This window comes from Oculina patagonica, chromosome 11 (assembly GCF_052425735.1).
Source record: "Oculina patagonica isolate OP01 chromosome 11, crgOcupat, whole genome shotgun sequence".
In the NCBI taxonomy this organism is placed as follows: Eukaryota; Metazoa; Cnidaria; class Anthozoa; order Scleractinia; family Oculinidae; genus Oculina; species Oculina patagonica.
Window position 1 is genome coordinate 8833474 of NC_135768.1, and position 13314 is coordinate 8846787.

The 13314-nt window shown below is 37.6% G+C and overlaps 2 protein-coding genes across 9 annotated transcripts in view; both read left to right on the forward strand.

Moving 5' to 3' along the window:
• The window catches only part of LOC144630525 (doublesex- and mab-3-related transcription factor 3-like), a 69907-nt gene extending 67901 nt beyond the window's left edge, over nt 1-2006 (forward strand). For all 8 annotated transcript variants that reach the window (XM_078488877.1, XM_078488881.1, XM_078488879.1 and 5 more), the window contains one exon: nt 27-2006. In XM_078488877.1, coding sequence (XP_078345003.1) covers nt 27-811 — 785 coding nt within the window. In that variant the 3' untranslated portion in view covers nt 812-2006. The remainder of the gene's footprint in view (nt 1-26) is intronic.
• Nucleotides 2007-7350: 5344 nt separating this feature from the next.
• On the forward strand, nt 7351-13169 carry LOC144629946 (uncharacterized). The gene is made up of 5 exons (XM_078488203.1): nt 7351-7509; nt 7871-7984; nt 10114-10197; nt 11685-11785; nt 12393-13169. The coding sequence occupies exons 1-4, from the start codon at nt 7441-7443 to the stop codon at nt 11775-11777; spliced, it is 360 nt and encodes a 119-aa protein (XP_078344329.1). The 5' UTR covers nt 7351-7440; the 3' UTR covers nt 11778-11785; nt 12393-13169.
• Nucleotides 13170-13314: the final 145 nt, after the last annotated feature.

The following is a 13314-nucleotide window of genomic DNA, read 5'->3' on the forward strand; positions in this document are numbered from 1 at the left end:
ATTTTTATTGGTTTTTGAATTTACAGAATCTCTGAAGAGATGCAACTCAGTCTCAGAAGACGAAGAAGAAGAGAGGGCAAGTCCCAAGAGAATCGCTCTTTCCCCAGACCTCCAAGTAAAATCGGAGCCACGTGAGAACGCTGAAAAAGACCGTCATGTAAGCTCACCTCAAGCAAGAAAATCTCCCGACCACTCAGTCGATCACACTCTCAATGCAAGCACCAAATATCTATTGGAAAACCTTCATGAGAGGTCGCACGAGTTTAGGTATCCAAGGCTGTCAAAAGAACTAAGCGCTTTGTCGCTAAGACACCCGCCAATGGAACTACTCTGTAAGCTGTTCCCTCATCACAACAAGGGCACGCTTGAGCTCATCCTTCAGAGTTGCCATGGCAACGTCGTGGAAAGCATCGAGCTGTTGCTGTCCTCACAAGAGTCCAGAGGCAGCAAGATGACGCTTGGAGGCTGCCATTTTCCCGCAGCCAATCACGCTTCTCCTTTTCTTCACGGCCCAATGACTCGTAACGTCTTAACCAGACCGCTGCCCAGTACTCATGCGTGTTCACCATCGGGGATTTACCCACCATCGCCACTTCCGCCGCCTCTGCTTGTGAAGCCTAAACCGGAAATGGCACTTAAATTTCCATCTATGGCACATACCCCTTACGGCGCAGAGTCAAGGTTGGGTGAACGGGCTTGTGGACTTGCCATAAGCCGGTTTTGTAGCAGGTGCGGTCACAAGATAAACATGTTTGACAAGTTTTGTGCTCATTGTGGAAAAGTTATCAGTGAAGCAGCCAACGGACTTTAAATTACATCGTTTAAAAGGATTGACATTGCAACTGTTTGCAGTAAAATTGAGTAATTCAATTTTAAACGACAATGAAATTATTATTACATAAAGGTTGTAAACCTCATTTCTGGCGTAAAATCCGCTTGGTTGCTTCATGGCAAAATCTCTTTTTGTCAAAAATAAATTTATTAAGTGAAAAAAGATAGATAAGCGGCATTTCCGAAATTGTCTTGCTGGTCTCAACTGTGAACTCAAAAACAGGTTTTTATAAAATACATCGAATAAATACAAACCGAAAATGCTCTTCAAAACTTTAGAATTTCCCATTAGCTTTTTCTCATTTTTATTTATTCTTTCTTAAAAGAGCTGCATGCGTCATGAGGACCTCCTAGATCTTTGGTCTAAACTTTTCTGATATTAGTGGTAGGGAACTTCATCCATGAAAATCATTATCTCTGAACATTTAAAGAAAAATATAGCCTCAATTTGCGGATAGAAATTAAACATTGGCTACAAATATTGTTTTTTTGGGGACGAGCGGAAACAACCTGAAAAGTTTAGCCTCAATTTTCAAGTTGCAATCCATTTCCATCCTAGCCATCCGCAGCCAAAGGCGCTTGTTGACAGTTTCAGTGCTCTAATAGAGCAATTGTTTATAAAAATGGACTATTATTTTTAGGTTTCCTACCACGCATATATAAATTTTGGCTGTTCAAAAGCATTCTTAAATTCTGTCACAATCCGGCGACAAAGCCCCTTAAATAGTATCACCAGAGTTTTAAGCAGATGGGTGAGGAAAAATAAACACAAGAAAAATATACTTAGATAAAGCAACATACCTAAACTTGCCGGGTCAGGAAGTGTATCGAAAAACTGTTTTCAAGCAGCCTGTAAAGTAATTGTTATGTTATAAATGGGCAGTACTATTTAATTGTTACCTTACTGTAGATAGAAATCCTCGAGGTTCCAAAGAAGGTTTCATTGGAATAAGCCGCTGGCGTTGTTATAACTCTAGGCTCCAAATGGTTGACAGGCTGCCCATTTATAGCGAATCGGTTTTTGTTTCAAACTGCAAAAAAATATTAGAATGGATCAAGAAAGTAAGAGTTCATTTAAAGCTTTAAAACGGAATCACAGTAAAGCGAGTAAAATTAATTTTAGTTGGACAAAAAACAAGAATACCAGAATAATTTTAATTCTATTGCGTAATTTTCTACCATTTTATAAAGCAAAACATGTAAGTAATTTATCCGTGGTAACACCAACAACAACTTCTTATCAGAGTTTGAGAAAATGAATTTCAAAGTTCACAAGAACCACGTTATATATAGGTAAAATCTCACGTGTAGCTATTTTGTAAAATCGGATTTAGTGGAACTTCGAAATTTGTTTTTGATGTTAGGTGTTGTTAGACATGTTCTCTTTTGATAAGATAATGATTTTGGTACATAAATTTTTTCACATGTTTTGTCTAATTATACTCGATGTTCTGGTGGATTCCGTCTTAAACATATTGTACCTAAACATTTCCTACGAATCAAATCTGTGGGGTTCCTTCCCTGCTGTGATCGATTCATTATCTCTTTTATTCTTTAAAAATCAAGTCAACAAGTAAGCTATGAGAATAACGGAACTGATGACCAGGTCAATCTTATTTAATGTGCAATCTAGTTCCCTGAGCTAGTGATGTAACAAATGTCTGGAGACAAGTAAGAAAATTATGTTTATAAGTGAAATGGGCTCACTGCACTCAGGTATGTGCACTTTGCTCATCTCCAGACTGAGGTAACACACCAGCCAAGCAGTGGACAGCTGTTTCGTCCTCTTTGGGACTCGTCAGCACTGCGTAAGGCATGGTGGTGATGGGAGAGAAGTTCTTATTTCTCCCACCTCATTGATCCAACACTTCTGGTACACAAGGTGGATCTCTGGAGACGAGCGCACCAGTAGTCTTAGATTACCGTTGTTAGAACTAAATGTGATGTAAGGGAAAACAATTCTTTATCTTATGGGATTCCCACTTCTTTTAAAATAAAGGCACCTTTATCTTACTCAAAACAGTGAGCCACTTCTAAAGCAAACAAGCGCAGAACCAGTGCGAAAATGCTTGTTTCTCTAAGTGTTCTTTTTAATAAGGTTTGGGTTTAAAAGAGCGTTGACACGGTAAATTTTGAGATGCCATTTCTGTAAATATTGAACCAAGAACTGAGTTGAGCTTAATTTAAAATGATGCTATAAAGTGATTATGAATCTTTTATTTAAGTAAAACTAATCACGAAGTTTTATTAATAAATGGAATATTACTGAATACCTGAATTGTGCTAATAAATGTTTTTATTTAACAATTAGTCTACTCGCCCTTGTTTTCTGTGAGCGAATAATCAACGAGGCGCAGCCGAGTTGATCATACGTTAAAGAATACGTCTAAAATGTACAATTTAATGCATTATTTTTTTTTTTTTGGGGGGGGGGGGAGGGGGGGAGTCGGTCTTGTTCTATTGTCGAATTTGGAACAATGGGAGAACCAATCAGATTCGCAAATATTTCAGACATATAAAATATTTAGACAAATTCGCCCGATATTTCAGTTTGCGTCGGGGGATGAGCGGAAATGAAATGTGGGAGACATAAAAGGATCGTTACAAATAAAGGTTTTAAATTGAAATGCATGTGAATGATTGGTTGTTTAGCACATTTAAAAGGCCTGGCTAAACCGGGAAACATTGTTGCAGAAACATTGTTCCTTGCCATTTTTTCTGGGTGGCTAAATTAGCGAGAAGCAAGGAAAATGTTTTGCTGCCCCGGAGGCTAAACAATGTTTCGGGAACAAAGTGTCACGCATGCGCATGAACGAGTCAACATTGCTTTCATGGTGGCTAAACTGGGCAACACATGTTTCGGAAACAAAATTTGTGTCCGGGAAGCAAAATGTTTTTTTTTTCTACCTGAGGTATAAACATTTTCTTGTTTCAGAGAAGCAAAATTTGTTTCCGCAACATATGTTTCCAGCGCGGCCAAACTGGGAAACATTTGCCTCCACAACAATGTTTCTGCGCCAACGGCGTTTCCTAGTTTAGCCAGGCCTTAAGTATTAAACAAGTTAAAGATATATGTAATGGGCGTGCTTCTCCACGTCTATTTTTACCAAGGGGATGCAATGTTTAGATTTTGTTGATTAAATGTACCAACAGGATGGCCCAACAAGCGTGCCACAGCCCCTTTACACCAATTTCACGCAACGGCACGACATCAGTGTAAAATACGAACGTTTTACCAGGTTCTTAGTTCATGTTTTGGAAAATTGTTAATTTAAGAAACATATATAGACCTTGACATGAGCTTAACTGATTGTCACAAACAAGTTTAAGATGGAAGTATCATATCCCACCAAGAGAAAATAATCCCACTTGAGATTTCACCCACTTATGCCTGTATAGCTTAAAAAGGTGTGGTCTTTAAAATAGGATTTGAACGTGATATACTAGAACAAGATTTGTTTTACCAAATTGAAGAGAACAAAAATCAAAGAAATGATATCACGAGTTTTGATTGGAATTTATGCAACTTAGCTCTTCGGGTGTCGATAAGAGAATAACAAGCAAAATGTAACACATATCGGTATTATTATTTATGTAATTAATAAAAAATAAATAAATACATCAGCTACATAAATAAATAGGGAACCGAAAATGTGATGCTGTGCACTTTAACAGTTAAAGAGCCAAATAAGATTGGTTAAGCATGAAATTAATTTAGATATACTACCGTCTAGACCGCTTCCGAGCCTAGTGAGGCTTAATAAACTTTAGTTTCCTTAGCAGAATGGACCTATTTCTTAGTTCTAACTAGTTATGGCATTAAACGCCCTTGATAGTAGCCGGGGTTTGATCTTTATTTTCCGTCTTCAATTTTGTTTTTATTTTAATGTGTTAATTTTTATTTTGGTCTATTTAAGCTCTTTCTTAATCAAACATTTTTACATTTTAGCTTTTAAATAACTTCAGTAAAGTTAACATTTTTCATGTTTTCTTTTCTTTTTTGGCTGCTGTAAGCTTCTTATTTGTAAAAGCGGAAAGAATTAACTGATTAAGTGAAGGTGTATCTTATTCTGTGGCGACTGTGAAGTTCAAAAACCAAGCTAGTCTGTCTAGTGATCGAGCTTTAATCGTGATCAAGATTACAAGGCATGTCGCCAGGTGCTAAACCTCTTTTGACCAAAATCCTTAGACTTCTAAAGAATCTGCTTTGCCACCTTAAAGTTAAATATATCGCAAGTTCAATTTCAAGGGCAAAAGTCACAGCTTTGTTTTGTCTGAAAGTAAAAAGTTTCCAATACCCTGACATACGGATCCACCGAGATTACTTTTCTGAATCCCCCAGAAGTGTTCAATGTCTTACTCGCTTTATGTTTTAACAACATCGCCCATAACTCAAAGTGAATTATATAAAATGAATAGAAAACAATTTGACGTGGATCTTACGTATAAAACGTATAACGCTGAACGTGTTGTGTTGAACCCGTTGCTGTTGCATCACGCCCCCTCTCCCTTGTTCCATCCCACCCCTCGCCGTTCTCTCCCTCATGTTAGCGAATGCAAGCCACCCCAGAGTAGACGCTTTGGGGTTGTTTTGGCATGAAAACGAGTTCTACAGTTTTTATTTCTTTAAGACCGAAAAGTGTAATATATTACAGGTGCAGGGGAGAAAGTAAAGTCGCTAGATAAAGCAAAAACAATTACGCCTCAGGTCTGAAAATAATACCGATACAGACCTAAATAGATTAGTTTCGAGATTTGTAACCCGTGTTATGTCGTCAAGTCCGAAAGGTTATCTAGAAATTCATATATTTTGTTTTGAAATTCTAAGTGTTTCAAGAACCAAGGGGAAACGCAGCCACCGAAAAACTTTAAGGCTGAGAAAAACAAACTTGGTTCACCTTTGTACAAAGCTTCCTGGAGTAAAAATGTGGCGAAATATGCTCACTTCGTGTTATGACTTAATTTGGCAATAGAAAATGTAAATGTTGATTATAGTGGTCATGCACTCAGCTCTCGTGATAGCTAGTTTCCAGGCATGCCACTGAAACAGAGGAAACAGTCTTTTAAATAAATATAACATAGTTTAAAATTCCAACTGGCAATAGGCAGACCAAATTGACTTTATACAAAGTGTGACCGAGGATTTGAACTTGGGACGACCGAGAACAAATCCAGTTATTTGCGGGCAACTTGTGTTTATGCAATACGAAACTGGAACAGACACAACTGTGTACTATGTGCATGAAGGTACGCACGTAAAAACTTCAGCGGAAATTCCTTGCATTATCTCCTTGGATTTATTTTGGGAGTGACGAGTAAGCAGTTACAGTTGAGCCTGCGTAGCAGGCGTCTGTGTACGTTTGCTACGCAGGCTAGTTGAAAATATGTCTATATGTCATATGTCCAATAGTGGTCAACATTAAATTTCTCCTTAGGACCTCAATACATTGTCAAGGAGATAAGTTATGAGAATAAAGAAAATTATCATGCAACAAAAAGACATAAAATAAATAAATTAATTAATTAACTAATTAAACAAATAAATGAAAATGAATTAATTAATTAAGTAAATAAATAAATAAATAAATATCTTTATACCGCTGTCAAAATCATTTTAAGTACAATGTACCGCAAAAAATTAAATTCAAAGTGTGGAACGTACGGAAAGATTAAGTAAAACCAATCAAGTGTATCTATAGACTCCCTTATCACTTATTTTGTATGAAACAAAATAGATTTTAAAAACACAAATATTGTATATTAGGTGATGAAAGCAATAAAGTTAAAAGTTAAAGTTATACAACTCGAGCACGTTCGCCACCAAGAAAAAACGTAATTTTATATCACAAAATAGTTGCGTTGTTATTTGTTTGTTTTTTGTTGCGATGAATTTATTTTCTTGCCAAGTTTAGTCACGTCGTGACAGTCAGGTCATTCTGGGTCGACTTTTGCACTTCCGTTCAGCAGATTTTTGTTAGAAAGGTTCAGGAATGCGTTAAAATAAAGGAATTTATGTTAAAGTAAAATGCTTACAGATTAAGGCAAGTTCTGTGGTTCCTACCCTCAATGGACGGGATTTGTTATGCACGCGCAAATTTCAAATTATACTAAAATTAATACAAGGTAGTTATTCATGTTTTGTTGCTTATGTGTATCACATGGTCCAATTAAATGCCGTTGTATTAAAATCCCAGAATCGAACGAAAACCAAATCACACAAGTCTCAAAATAACTTTAAAAACCGGAAAACCCTGGGATACCCTGCGTAGGATGGGCTTATTTTATAAGAAGTCCATTAGCCAGTTTATATCTCAAATTTTTCATATTTCACCCTAAAATAAGACAAGATATTTCCTGACTGTTCGTATCTCAGATAATATTTTCCATGGTATCGTTTCGATCTAAATCTCGACTTTATAATATGACATTGAACAAAAAAATAAATGACCTCTTTTCTTTTCTTTATTTACGCCCACTAATCACGTGACCTTAGGGCTGGCCTTGCATATATATAGACGAGGTACTTAAAACGTTCATTGACAATAATTTGACGCGCGGATTTGACCACAAGTGGCTTTCTAAAGTGCAAGCTACATTCAACCAGCAGAAATGAGTATCTTAGTCACAGCTATAAGGTCAGGCAATTTAGAAGTCGTGAAGGAGAAATTTGCACGACCGGTAAGATTTATTTTTAATTACTTTGATCTTTGAAAAACAGTTTAGAAGCGCAAAGTTATGTCTAGGTTGAACTCGCGCTTTTATCGGGTTAGCAACAAAATGCTATATGCTCTACGTCTTTGAGTAAGCTTATATGTTTGTGTCCGGCGTACGCTTTACTTAAAATGGATTTTACTAATTTATAGGGGCTCAAACGACAAATAGTTGTATGTAGAACCTTAACATGCGACTAATAGTCGACCTAGTGCGATAGATTGTTATATATAGGCGTCGTTATCAAATCCCTAATTACCCAGCTATGAGAATGTGAAATATTTCAAACAAGGCCTTGATACGATTTTAAACTTCTTGCCTCACTCAGGGAAGTCAGGTCAACACCCCTATTCAGAATGGACGAAGTCCTCTCCACATTGCCGTTCAAGCACAAAAGCTGGACATGATGAAATATCTTGTAGCTAAGGGAGCCGACGTCAACGTGAGTTATTTATTTGAGTTCATTTACGAGGCTTCAAAGATACTGAGTTAAAACAATAGCAACCACTTCAGACGTTGTCCTCTACGACACGTTTTTTCGCTTAACTAGCTGATAAATGAATTGATTCGATCTTGATAGCTAAATAGATGCCATGCTGAGAAGATATATAGAGATACATTGCAGCTAAACAAAACTTCAAAGAAAAGGGAAATATGTGATTGTTCTCCTACAAGGTTCGACAACTCAGTGGCTTGACAGCCCGACGCTTGTTTGACAAAATTTGCATTTTATTCTCGAATCACGCAAGACCTTTCGACCTTTGAATGGAAGCCTTCCCTTTGACAGATTTATTTTACTGTCACAGTCAATTCTCTATTCAGTTTCAATAAACTACTATCTGACCAATTTATCTACAAGCAGTAGAAAAACAAGAAAATTAATTTGGTTTGTATCTGTGATTGGTTAAGTAATAGTCAACACGAAATCCTTGTTTATCATGCACGATAACTAATTGAGCGTCGCTGATCACTCAAATGACGTCATACCAAAATGAAATATCTCAACTTGTTTACTGATGCATTTAAACCAGGTGTATACCATCTAGTATAGTAAATGATGGATAAATTCCTTGTTGCATTCCTGTGATTGTCTTGAACCTTACCTTTCTAAATCTGTTAACTCTAGCATTACGAACGCATTCCTTCGTTGCACCCGATTCCTAATTAGGCGTTTAGTTTTTTGCTTCTGTGGACAACGTCACGCATAATGCGAGCTTTTCATTGACGTAGTAATTACAGTATCAAGCCTTCTAGTTCCAAGTACAAAACATTTTTTTTAACTGTTTGCCATAGATTTCTTCTATTCTAAAGTTTTGATAATTTGGTGGAAAATCATGACAATTTCGTTTATTTACTCTCGGAATGCAGTTTTCTTCTTAGTATTGTTTTCGTACTGTAACGACTGACTGTAAAGTACAAAATTGTTGATGTGTCCCTCCTAGAGTAGGACACTTGAGAAATATAATGTGGTTCTAACTTTTAAGTGTGTTGATGAAAGAGTTATTCAATTCAAAAGAAGCTACACGAGATATTCAGCAGTACTTTCAAGTGCTACTGTTCATTACGAACAAGGTGGCTCTATCTTTTGCGTCCGTAAATGAAACCCTAGCGTCTCGCCATTCAAATAAAAAGCTATTGAGTAGTACTTTCATGTTCATTATGCTGTACAAGGGGGTTTAAGTCTGTGAATGAAATCCGAGTGTGTGTGCATTCCAGTGAAAACTATTGACGGTACTACTTTCATGTGGCACTGTTTTTAATCCTGTACGATGTGGTTCTATGTCATTTCCGAGTGAAAGATTTTGATGAATACTTTAATGTGTGTTGCTTGTTTTTCAGCTGCCACTTAGCTGAAATTTGTGAAATGTCCGCTTGGCCTAACTTACAAATCTATATCAGTATTTCATGTGTTGGTGAGGCCTAATCAAAGAATAAGAGAGATAAAAGATTACCCTCACTTCTACCGCTTTATCAATGCTACAAGTTTACTACGTTTTTGTTTGAAAGTATTCGCGACTAACCTCCGTTTTCTATGTCTTCGCTTATCACCAACATCAACTGTTTGCCCCTCCCTGATCCCTGTCCATTTTTATCCTCCTTCCCAACCCTTATATTTCCACGCACTCCGCCCATCCCCCTCCCCAAATAGCACTATCTCCTTCACCCTCGCTCCTAAACCCTGTTTACTATCACGTTATTCAAACGAACTCTTATCAAAAGTGCAAGAAGGTAAGGTAAAGGTACTGTCCGCGGTCGAGACTAGTGGCCCATCAGGCCGGAGCTTATTTCGGTGTAGCATGAAGCGACTAGGGGTATTTCTACTCCCCTCTGGATGGGATGCTAGTCCACCGCAGGGTTACCCCCGCATTGAATACGCTGGTACCCATTTATACACCTGGGAGTGAAGAGAGGCACTGTGAGGGTTAACTGTCTTGCCCAAGGGCACAACGCAATGACCGCGGCCAGGGCATCAAACCGGACCGCTCTATACGGAGCCCAGCGCACTAACCATTAGGCCACTGCGCCTCCGTAGTAAAATTTAGATTCCTGATTCCTGTTCTTCTTTTGCAGCTTTCTGACGAGGACGATTGTTCTCCGCTGTACTACGCAGTTTTGAACGAGAATCCGAACCTTGTCGAGTATTTATTACAAATGGTGAGTTTTAAATTACTGTTAAATTGTGGACAAGACATCAAACGCAGGATTTGGTTAGGAACTTGCAAAACGCTTTTCTATTAACCACCATAACCGTGGGCTTATATATATGTTTGTTACATCTGCTAGCTTGCGAATGGGTTTGTCTGTTTATGATTTCTGTTTGCTTGTGGATTCTTGTGTAATCATTGATTATCAGTTACAAACCGATTCAAATGAAATCAATCGGAAAAATTTTCGTCTTAACAGCTATAGAGGAAGTGCAGTTAAGACTTGCGGGTGTTTTGTTTTTTAACTTCTCGTGCCTCGCAGGACACTTTAGACCATTCAGAAACAACTTCCTCCCCACTCGATCTTTTGCAGCTGTTGTTGTACCCGCCCACGAATTCCAACCCATTTCTACCGCTCCCTCTCCACGCTTCTCCTCCAGGTCAATCGCGGGCGGCCTCTTCCTCTTTTCCCTTCAGGTGCCCAGTTTAGTGCAATTCTGGCGATGTTATTGCCACCTCTTCGTAGGACGTGGCCAATCCATCTCCGTCGTGGTAACGACGAGATATAATTAATACCGACCGACCTTTTTTCTGCATGTTTTAATCCTGGAACAAATAAAGCATTTTTCGCAACGGTTTAGCAAGAAAAGTTATCAGTGGCCAATTCCCTCAGTTCGTTTCTGCTTAGGACTTTTCGGCTTAGGACTCTTGATAGATTCAGCGCTCAACTAATGATTGCTCGAAACCTGATAAAAGTTACCCATTCCTAAATTTAAGTCAGTTTAACATTGTCCAAAGTTACTTTTTTAAATTTGGAAAATGTTAAACTCACTTAAATTTAGGAATGGGTAACTTTTAGGGTTTCGAGCAACCGGACGCTGAATACATCAAGAGAGGCACTGTAGAAGTAAAGGATTTTATACAAAAACAATTCACAAGGACAACAGCCGGCTTCAAGCGCTGGGCCCGTAGATGCCTAGCTAATCATGCAGAAGCAACCTTTATGCCACTGCGCCTCCAACAACTTACAAAGAAGACTTGTGTAATAAAAGTCTTTTATCTACGTAAAACTGTGGGTTTGAAGCGTCGACTACACGAGCAATTTTTATGTGACAACTATATTTGCTGAGAAGCTGGCGTGTTAGCTTTTACAAGATGAATAAAAGTTGTCACATACGAAAAATTGCTCGTGTTGATGACTCGTCACATGAAATGTTGCAAATTTTGCGATAACATTGGTTTTCCCCAATGGGCAATGGGCACGCCTTGTCAGTTCTGCGTATCTCTGCTGTCCAGAGTCATTATTGGCGCACTAAACTTTGAACTGTTGATAAATAATTGCTGTGCCATCTACACGATCAAATATATTTGTCACATTAATATTTGCCTGTTTAAACTGGCCTTTAAACTTAACTCCAGGTTTAACGCGAAGGCCACTTCAACACAGGCGATTCAATTTGAAAAAGTTGCCTCAACTTTGTGCTTTGGATTTTGCAGGGCGCAGATCCTGATGGCGAAGATCCGGAGGGAAATAAGCTCATGGACACTGTTAACGACGAGAGAATAAAAAGCATGTTGAAGAATGCTTAAAAGTCAAGGTAAGGCGAACCGGTTTTTAACAGCTAGGACTATTCTTGGAACTTTTAATTATCAGCTTTTATTTTAAATTTGTGATTCTGGATAGGTAACGTAGGAAAATTCTTCCAAGATTTTAAACATTAAATGAAGTTCAACGTGGAGAGCATGTTATATCCCAGAGGGGGTGGGAGAGGGAAATAAAAAATGTTGTCTACCGTGAGGCACCGCCGCGAGGTCCAAATCCTTACCCTTTCATATACCATTTTCACAAAAAGGCAACCCTTTCGTAGACCTTGGAAGAAAACGGTATCCCTTCCACATACTTTCAGAAGTGGTACTGTATCTCTTTTCTTAATTTTTCACTTGAATAAACCTTTAAAATACTGAAATGAATTGACCGTTCGTTGGGTCTTTTCGAGATATTTGAAAATTCGTTTTAAATACCTAAGTAATAGTTTTCCCTACCCTTTTCTTTACTACAACTCGCGAAACCCTTGCCCTTGTTTATACCTACAGCCTAAAACAGGTACCGCTTTCAGGCAAAGCCTCCGGGAATAGTCCACTATAGGGTGATCTGTTACTGCTAATTAAATCAACCTTTACTTCACAATTTGCTTTTCTTTACAGTGAAAGACGCAGCCAAACTTGGTATAGCCAACAAAACTAGATTGCAAAGTGTGAAGAAAATGCAGTGTGGTGGAGGAAAATTTAGTTACTTATATATTGTTCAGTAAAAAGCTTTATAAGCAAGGGGTTAGGTAACGCAGCGTTAAACTGCGTTCGGTTAATTTGCGAACTTAGAACAAAAACTAAACTAAGATGAAACATTTATATAGTAACAGAAACGATTATCCAAGCTTTATAGATCTGATAACATACAAATTGACACAGAAAGCTTGACTTATTAAACTGATAAAAACTCATCTTATGATTTTTACAATCTCGTTTATCTGTTCCTTACGTAAAGTGATTTTCTATCGTTGAAAAGCTATTTCTGCAAGTTTTCAATCCTTTCAGTGTTTGCAAAGTATAATCAAATCGAGGAGAATACTGGTGGGGCCTAGCCCTCGTTGTTCATTAGAAAGTGTTAGTTAAAATAAGTGAAAATATAATTACTTATTTGAGGTAAATAAAATAATTTCTCTAGAGAATTCCAGGAAAAATAGGAGAAATCGAATTAAAATAATTGGTATTTATGAATAAAGCTGATCAGAAGTTTGTACGTAATTATTAAATTAAAAGTAAACGTTATAATAATTTTCTGGAAATATACTCGTAAAAGAAGGTCTTGTTTTTCCTCCATATGCGTCGTTTAAGAGTGATGTTTGTAGAAAATAGCATTGGAAGTCCAATCTCAAAGCTTGCAAGGAATGAAAAATATAAATAAAGGAAATAGAAGTTGCACCACTCTGTTGGAAGCTTAGTTGTTGTGGAATAGTCTGTCATTGATTTTGTCCGTGAGCACATTTCAGTAATTATAAAAGCTTGAAATAAATGAAGAAAAAATCTGTTGCATGTATAACATTATTTCTTTTGATTGTATCGTAGA